The sequence below is a fragment of the Eleginops maclovinus genome, chromosome 1 (genome assembly GCF_036324505.1).
Source record: "Eleginops maclovinus isolate JMC-PN-2008 ecotype Puerto Natales chromosome 1, JC_Emac_rtc_rv5, whole genome shotgun sequence".
NCBI lineage: Eukaryota > Metazoa > Chordata > Actinopteri > Perciformes > Eleginopidae > Eleginops > Eleginops maclovinus.
In genome coordinates this window covers 28,324,873-28,334,731 of record NC_086349.1, presented here as the reverse complement: position 1 = coordinate 28,334,731, position 9,859 = coordinate 28,324,873, and the positions used below count along the sequence as shown (strand labels likewise).

Genomic DNA, 9,859 nt, shown 5'->3' with positions numbered 1-9,859 from the left:
ATTATGTAGAGTGCTGGTCCTGACCCGGGTCCACTGGTTCTATATTATATAGAGTGCTGGTCCTGACCCGGGTCCACTGGTTCTATATTATGTAGAGTGCTGGTCCTGACCCGGGTCCACTGGTTCTATATTATATAGAGTGCTGGTCCTGACCCGGGTCCACTGGTTCTATATTATATAGAGTGCTGGTCCTGACCCGGGTCCACTGGTTCTATATTATATAGAGTGCTGATCCTGACCCGGGTCCACTGGTTCTATATTATATAGAGTGCTGGTCCTGACCCCGGTCCACTGGTTATATATTATATAGAGTGCTGGTCCTGACCCCGGTCCACTGGTTCTATATTATATAGAGTGCTGGTGCTGACCTGGGTCCACTGGTTCTCTGGCGTCACGTGGCTCAGCATGGCAAGAGAGAAGGCTGCCGTCTTTCCTGTTCCTGACTGAGACTGAGCGATCAGGTTCTGAGGACTGAGGAGAGACATGGAAGGGAGATACGGAGGGGAGATATGGTGGGGAGACATGGAGGGGAGACATGGAGAGAGACATGGAGGAGAGAGAAATGGAGGGGGGAGACATGGAGGGGAGACACGGAGGGGAGACATCGAGAGAGACATGGAGGAGAGACATGGAGGGGAGAGACATGGAGGAGAGAGACATGGAGAGACATGGAGGAGAGAGACATGGAGAGAGACACGGAGGAAAGACGTGGAGGGGAGACATGGAGGGGAGACATGGAGGGGAGACATGGAGGGGAGAGACATGGAGGAGAGACATGGAGGAGAGAGACATGGAGGGGAGACATGGAGGGGAGACATGGAGGAGAGCGACATGGAGGAGAGAGACATGGAGGAGAGAGACATGGAGAGAGACACGGAGGAAAGACGTGGAGGGGAGACATGGAGGGGAGACATGGAGGGGAGACATGGAGGGGAGAGACATGGAGTAGAGACATGGAGGAGAGAGACATGGAGGGGAGACATGGAGGGGAGACATGGAGGGGAGACATGGAGGAGAGCGACATGGAGGAGAGACGTGGAGGAGAGACATGGAGGGGAGACATGGAGAGAGACACGGAGGAAAGACGTGGAGGGGAGACATGGAGGGGAGACATGGAGAGAGACACGGAGGAAAGACGTGGAGGGGAGACATGGAGGGGAGACATGGAGGGGAGACATGGAGGGAGACATGGAGGAGAGAGACATGGAGAAGAGACATGGAGAAGAGACATGGAGGGGAGACATGGAGGGGAGATATGGAGGAGAGCGACATGGAGGAGAGACATGGAGGAGAGAGACATGGAGGAGAGAGACATGGAGGAGAGACATGGAGGAGAGACATGGAGGAGAGACATGGAGGAGAGAGACATGGAGGGGAGAGACATGGAGGAGAGACATGGAGGAGAGACATGGAGGAGAGAGACATGGAGGGGAGATATGGAGGGGAGCGACATGGAGGAGAGACGTGGAGGAGAGACATGGAGGGGAGACATGGAGGGGAGACATGGAGGAGAGAGACATGGAGGAGAGACATGGAGGAGAGACATGGAGGAGAGCGACATGGAGGAGAGAGACGGATGAGAGACATGGAGGAGAGAAACATGGAGGAGAGAGACATGGAGGAGAGAGACGGATGAGAGACATGGAGGAGAGAGACATGGAGGGGAGACATGGAGGAGAGACATGGAGGAGAGACATGGAGGAGAGAGAAGGATGAGAGACATGGAGGAGAGACACATGGAGGAGAGACATGGAGGAGTGAGACGGATGAGAGACATGGAGGAGAGACATGGAGGAGAGAGACATGGAGGAGAGAGACATGGAGGAGAGAGAGACACGGAGGAAAGACGTGGAGGACAGACATGGAGGGGAGAGACATGGAGGGGAGAGACATGGAGGAGAGACATGGAGGGGAGAGACATGGAGGAGAGAGACATGGAGGAGAGAGACATGGAGGGGAGAGACATGGAGGAGAGAGACACGGAGGAGAGACATGGAGGGGAGAGACATGGAGAGAGACACGGAGGAAAGACGTGGAGGACAGACATGGAGGAGAGACATGGAGGAGAGAGACATGGAGGAGAAAGACGGATGAGAGACATGGAGGAGAGAGACATGGAGGGGAGACATGGAGGAGAGAGACATGGAGGAGAGACATGGAGGAGAGACATGGAGGAGAGAGACAACAACAACAACAACAAGAAGGACTGACGGCTGGGCCAGCATCATGGGCAGTGCGTTCTCCTGGATACGATACGGAGGAGAGATATGGTGGGGAGACATGGAGGGGAGACATGGAGAGAGACATGGAGGAGAGAGAAATGGAGGGGGGAGACATGGAGGGGAGACACGGAGGGGAGACATCGAGAGATACATGGAGGAGAGACATGGAGGGGAGAGACATGGAGGAGAGAGACATGGAGAGACATGGAGGAGAGAGACATGGAGAGAGACACGGAGGAAAGACGTGGAGGGGAGACATGGAGGGGAGACATGGAGGGGAGAGACATGGAGGAGAGACATGGAGGAGAGAGACATGGAGGGGAGACATGGAGGGGAGACATGGAGGAGAGCGACATGGAGGAGAGAGACATGGAGGAGAGAGACATGGAGAGAGACACGGAGGAAAGACGTGGAGGGGAGACATGGAGGGGAGACATGGAGGGGAGACATGGAGGGGAGAGACATGGAGTAGAGACATGGAGGAGAGAGACATGGAGGGGAGACATGGAGGGGAGACATGGAGGAGAGACGTGGAGGAGAGACATGGAGGGGAGACATGGAGAGAGACACGGAGGAAAGACGTGGAGGGGAGACATGGAGGGGAGACATGGAGAGAGACACGGAGGAAAGACGTGGAGGGGAGACATGGAGGGGAGACATGGAGGGGAGACATGGAGGAGAGAGACATGGAGAAGAGACATGGAGAAGAGACATGGAGGGGAGACATGGAGGGGAGATATGGAGGAGAGCGACATGGAGGAGAGACATGGAGGAGAGAGACATGGAGGAGAGAGACATGGAGGAGAGACATGGAGGAGAGACATGGAGGAGAGAGACATGGAGGGGAGAGACATGGAGGGAGAGACATGGAGGAGAGACATGGAGGAGAGAGACATGGAGGAGAGACATGGAGGAGAGAGACATGGAGGGGAGATATGGAGGGGAGCGACATGGAGGAGAGACGTGGAGGAGAGACATGGAGGGGAGACATGGAGGGGAGACATGGAGGAGAGAGACATGGAGGAGAGACATGGAGGAGAGACATGGAGGAGAGCGACATGGAGGAGAGAGACGGATGAGAGACATGGAGGAGAGAAACATGGAGGAGAGAGACATGGAGGAGAGAGACGGATGAGAGACATGGAGGAGAGAGACATGGAGGGGAGACATGGAGGAGAGACATGGAGGAGAGAGACATGGAGGAGAGAGAAGGATGAGAGACATGGAGGAGAGACACATGGAGGAGAGACATGGAGGAGTGAGACGGATGAGAGACATGGAGGAGAGACATGGAGGAGAGAGACATGGAGGAGAGAGAGACACGGAGGAAAGACGTGGAGGACAGACATGGAGGGGAGAGACATGGAGGGGAGAGACATGGAGGAGAGACATGGAGGAGAGACATGGAGGGGAGAGACATGGAGGAGAGAGACATGGAGGAGAGAGACATGGAGGGGAGAGACATGGAGGAGAGAGACACGGAGGAGAGAGACATGGAGGAGAGACATGGAGGGGAGAGACATGGAGAGAGACACGGAGGAAAGACGTGGAGGACAGACATGGAGGAGAGACATGGAGGAGAGAGACATGGAGGAGAAAGACGGATGAGAGACATGGAGGAGAGAGACATGGAGGGGAGACATGGAGGAGAGAGACACGGAGGAGAGACATGGAGGAGAGACATGGAGGAGAGAGACAACAACAACAACAACAACAACAACAACAACAACAACAACAACAAGAAGGACTGACGGCTGGGCCAGCATCATGGGCAGTGCGTTCTCCTGGATACGAGACGGCCGGTTGAAGCCCAGAAAGTAGACGCCTCGCAGCAGCTCCGGTTTCCTGTCAGGAGAACACACTCACAGTACCAGAGGACTGTAGTCCAATCACTCACAGTACCAGAGGACTGTAGTCCAATCACTCACAGTACCAGAGGACTGTAGTCCAATCACTCACAGTACCAGAGGACTGTAGTCCAATCACTCACAGTACCAGAGGACTGTAGTCCAATCACTCTACTGACTCATTTCCTGTTGCACTTCTTATATTCACACACATTTATAGAGCTCTCCTCAACCATCTTCAGAAAAACTAAAGAGGCTGAGTGTGTCAGATCAGGAGCGTTTGTAGAGATCAGGGCTGGTACTGCTCTTATTTGCTCTGATGGACCTCGTCTGGGTTAGTACTTTAGGATGAGGCCCTACTCTAACAGGACCACACATGTTGTCCACATGCTGACAGTAGTCCATTATATTTGATGTTTCTTAGGGAGGAGGTAAAGACCTACATGAACCTGGTTCTGATAAGATAAATAATACTACCCCCCCCCCACTCACAGACGAAGCTCCTCGAAGGTCTTGACGGAGAACAGGGGGGAGCTGGGGTCTCTCTGCAGAACCTCCACCTGGTTCCTGTTCCGGACCAGAGACCTCCGGATCAGCTTGTTGAGCAGAGACTGCTCAGCCAGGTCCAGCGGGGGACCCCCCGCATGGTTCATTGGAGGACCCACCCGATGGTCACCCGGAGGACCCCCCCACAGGGACTCATCTGTCTCCGGCTCTATGTTTCCTGAAACATCACACAACCGTCAAAACAAAAGGCTATCTCTACAGGAGAGCATCTCTACATCAGAGTCAGGGTCCATCTGACTCCAGAGGCTCTGAAACATGAGAGGCTCTGAAACAGCAGACTTTAGAGAGGCTCTGAAACAGCAGACTTTAGAGAGGCTCTGAAACACGAGACTTTAGAGAGGCTCTGAAACTGCAGACTTTATAGAGGCTCTGAAACACGAGACTTTAGAGAGGCTCTGAAACAGCAGACTTTAGAGAGGCTCTGAAACTGCAGACTTTATAGAGGCTCTGAAACACGAGACTTTATAGAGGCTCTGAAACAGCAAACTTTAGAGAGGCTCTGAAACAGCAGACTTTAGAGAGGCTCTGAAACAGCAAACTTTATAGAGGCTCTGAAACAGCAAACTTTAGAGAGGCTCTGAAACAGCAGACTTTAGAGAGGCTCTGAAACAGCAGACTTTAGAGAGGCTCTGAAACAGCAGACTTTAGAGAGGCTCTGAAACACGAGACTTTAGAGAGGCTCTGAAACTGCAGACTTTATAGAGGCTCTGAAACACGAGACTTTAGAGAGGCTCTGAAACAGCAGATTTTAGAGAGGCTCTGAAACAGCAGACTTTAGAGAGGATCTGAAACAGCAGATTTTAGAGAGGCTCTGAAACAGCAGACTTTATAGAGGATCTGAAACAGCAGACTTTAGAGAGGCTCTGAAACAGCAGACTTTAGAGAGGATCTGAAACAGCAGATTTTAGAGAGGCTCTGAAACAGCAGACTTTAGAGAGGCTCTGAAACATGAGACTTTAGAGAGGCTCTGAAACATGAGACTTTAGAGAGGCTCTGAAACATGAGACTTTATAGAGGCTCTGAAACAGCAGACTTTAGAGAGGATCTGAAACAGCAGATTTTAGAGAGGCTCTGAAACAGCAGACTTTAGAGAGGCTCTGAAACACGAGACTTTAGAGAGGCTCTGAAACTGCAGACTTTATAGAGGCTCTGAAACACGAGACTTTAGAGAGGCTCTGAAACAGCAGACTTTATAGAGGCTCTGAAACACGAGACTTTATAGAGGCTCTGAAACTGCAGACTTTATAGAGGCTCTGAAACACGAGACTTTAGAGAGGCTCTGAAACAGCAAACTTTAGAGAGGCTCTGAAACAGCAAACTTTAGAGAGGCTCTGAAACAGCAGACTTTATAGAGGCTCTGAAACACGAGACTTTAGAGAGGCTCTGAAACAGCACACTTTAGAGAGGCTCTGAAACAGCAGACTTTATAAAGGCTCTGAAACAGCAGACTTTAGAGAGGCTCTGAAACACGAGACTTTATAGAGGCTCTGAAACAGCAAACTTTAGAGAGGCTCTGAAACACGAGACTTTAGAGAGGCTCTGAAACAGCACACTTTAGAGAGGCTCTGAAACACGAGACTTTAGAGAGGCTCTGAAACAGCACACTTTAGAGAGGCTCTGAAACACGAGACTTTATAGAGGCTCTGAAACAGCACACTTTATAGAGGCTCTGAAACAGCAGACTTTAGAGAGGCTCTGAAACAGCAGACTTTATAAAGGCTCTGAAACAGCAGACTTTAGAGAGGCTCTGAAACATGAGACTTTATAGAGGCTCTGAAACAGCAGACTTTAGAGAGGCTCTGAAACAGCAGACTTTATAGAGGCTCTGAAACATGAGACTTTATAGAGGCTCTGAAACATGAGACTTTAGAGAGGCTCTGAAACATGAGACTTTATAGAGGCTCTGAAACAGCAGACTTTATAGAGGCTCTGAAACAGCAGACTTAAGAGAGGCTCTGAAACAGCAGACTTTAGAGAGGCTCTGAAACAGCAGACTTTAGAGAGGCTCTGAAACATGAGACTTTATAGAGGCTCTGAAACAGCAGACTTTAGAGAGGCACTGAAACACGAGACTTTAGAGAGGCTCTGAAACATGAGACTTTAGAGAGGCTCTGAAACAGCAAACTTTAGAGAGGCTCTGAAACATGAGACTTTATAGAGGCTCTGAAACAGCAGACTTTAGAGAGGCTCTGAAACACGAGACTTTATAGAGGCTCTGAAACAGCAAACTTTAGAGAGGCTCTGAAACACAAGACTTTATAGAGGCTCTGAAACAGCAGACTTTAGAGAGGCTCTGAAACACGAGACTTTATAGAGGCTCTGAAACAGCAGACTTTAGAGAGGCTCTGAAACAGCACACTTTAGAGAGGCTCTGAAACACGAGACTTTATAGAGGCTCTGAAACACGAGACTTTATAGAGGCTCTGAAACAGCAGACTTTATAGAGGCTCTGAAACAGCAGACTTTAGAGAGGCTCTGAAACAGCAGACTTTAGAGAGGCTCTGAAACAGCAGACTTTAGAGAGGCTCTGAAACAGCAGACTTTAGAGAGGCTCTGAAACAGCAGACTTTAGAGAGGCTCTGAAACATGAGACTTTATAGAGGCTCTGAAACAGCAGATTTTAGAGAGGCTCTGAAACATGAGACTTTATAGAGGCTCTGAAACAGCAGATTTTAGAAAGGCTCTGAAACAGCAGACTTTATAGAGGCTCTGAAACACGAGACTTTATAGAGGCTCTGAAACACGAGACTTTATAGAGGCTCTGAAACAGCAGACTTTATAGAGGCTCTGAAACAGCAGACTTTAGAGAGGCTCTGAAACACGAGACTTTATAGAGGCTCTGAAACACGAGACTTTATAGAGGCTCTGAAACAGCAGACTTTAGAGAGGCTCTGAAACACGAGACTTTATAGAGGCTCTGAAACACGAGACTTTAGAGAGGCTCTGAAACAGCAGACTTTAGAGAGGCTCTGAAACAGCAGATTTTAGAGAGGCTCTGAAACAGCAGACTTTAGAGAGGCTCTGAAACAGCAGACTTTAGAGAGGCTCTGAAACAGCAGACTTTAGAGAGGCTCTGAAACAGCAGATTTTAGAGAGGCTCTGAAACAGCAGATTTTAGAGAGGCTCTGATAGAAACGCATGTTAGGGTCTCCAGCAGAGAAACTGCCGGATCCTAACCTGCAGATGTTGGGACGTTTACACACTTATTATAAGCAGAGTTATTAAGCAGGGTCAGATTCTGACAGTTCTGGAGTGGTTTTGTGGGTTATTGAGGATTCTGAGTCCATTTGCAGGATCAAAATGTCAGAAAGGGTTCAGATCTGTTATCTCTGTGGGCTGATTCTGAGTACTGTTGTGATCATTGGATACAGAGAGCACAAGATGAACATTATTATCTCTACTGTGGACAATTTATTTCAAATAAATAAGCAACCTGATCAATCCATATGATCCAGAGTACCCTAACACTCCAAAATCGACCAAAAATACACCAGAATCAGCCCACAGAGAGAACCGATATGAGCTCTTTCTGGTTAAAACTGACATTTTCATCCTGAAAATTTCAGAAATGGATTCAGCATCTTCAATAACCCCCAGAACCACTGAGAAACGCTCAAAATCTGACAAGTGCACTATTGCCAACATACGCTATAAGGCTAATTAATGCAATTTATGGTAATTATGCAGATTACCCAACATCTGCAGGTTAGCATGCCGCAGTTTCTCTGTGCTGGAGACCCCTACTGTACATTTCTATCATAGACTTTGGGGTCTACACATGTCAGGGGTCACAGAGCTAGCAGGGAGACTAAATAACCAATAATATTTTAGTGTTGATGATTTATTGATATTTTTGATTCAAAATAATTATTGATTGAATGAAAAAAACACCAACAGAGTCACTAAAATACATACAACTCATTAACGTTAATTTAACTGTTCATTTGTAAAACATTTTAAAGTTATATAATATTAAAAATAAATTACCATTAATGTCTGTTACTTTACTCCCAGCAGGAAGAAACGAATCCACTTTCTTTTGGAAGTCCAACTGAAAGCAACACAGAATTATCTCATTAACTCATTTATAATCAAGGTGAAGCAGCGGGCTAAGCTAACAGCATGCTAAGCTAACAGCATGCTAAGCTAAGAGCATCCTAAGCTAACAGCATGCTAAGCTAACAGCATGCTAAGCGCACAGCATGCTAAGCTAACAGCATGCTAAGCGCACAGCATGCTAAGCTAACAGCATGCTAAGCTAACAGCATGCTAAGCGCACAGCATGCTAAGCTAACAGCATGCTAAGCGCACAGCATGCTAAGCTAACAAGTGTAGGTGATGGACTTTAATTTATTCGGTTTTACACCTGTAAACTCGCCTGTTGGGGGGCAGTTGAATCCTCCTGCACGTCCGCAGAAACAGCCCATGAGTCTCCGGACATTTCTTCACGTTATCTGAGTTCTAATTTAAGAGAAAAACTAACTTTTAAAGGTTTTAATGAAAAGTCTGTTTCAGCTGAAGAGGCGCCGACCGCTCTACTGAGGCTGCGTTCAGGATAGTGGGACATACCACTGCTCTTGAAACCTCGGGCAGCAGAAACAAACAATCAACGTGATTAAAACAAAGACAATTAAGCTAATAGTTGTTATGTTGACTGATAATTCATGTTATATGTGTAGGTGAAAATGTGTTCAAACGAATCTAGGACACACATATTCCTAACTAGTTTACTCTTGAAAAAACATCTAAAAGTGACCCTGTGATTTAATATGAAATATTCCTCTGTTTATTGTTAATTTGTCAGTCTGTTTGTGATCTTTCTCGTGAAGCTGTGGATTTACATTTTTTCTGTTTGTATTTAAACCAGAGAATAAAGTCTTGAACTTTTGTGTTGTTATTTTACGAAGTTGGGAAACTGTACCTGAAAGCACCGCACTGTTTGTGGGGTGAACCTGCTGACACACCCTTTTACACACACACACGCACACACACACACACACACACACACACACACACACACACACACACACACACACACACACACACACACACACACACACACACACACACACACACACACAAAAGAGAGTAGTTTAAATAGATATGAGGTACAAACCCTCTACACCTAATTATAAAAACGAATTTATTATTTAAGAAACATTTAAAAAAACAATTATTAAGATACATATCTAACCTATAAGATAATTGTTCACTTGGAGATTC

At 47.8% G+C, this 9,859-nt stretch overlaps 1 protein-coding gene across 1 annotated transcript; it reads right to left on the bottom strand.

The window, feature by feature from the left end:
- Positions 1-368: 368 nt before the first annotated feature.
- On the bottom strand, positions 369-9,247 carry ddx19a (DEAD-box helicase 19a; the record flags this gene model as incomplete). Its single annotated transcript, XM_063880696.1, has 5 exons — positions 9,015-9,247; positions 8,624-8,687; positions 4,562-4,793; positions 3,975-4,067; positions 369-471 (listed from the first exon to the last, which is right to left on the bottom strand). Coding segments are annotated over exons 1-5 (555 nt in total), but the record flags the coding sequence as incomplete, so codon positions are not given.
- Positions 9,248-9,859: the final 612 nt, after the last annotated feature.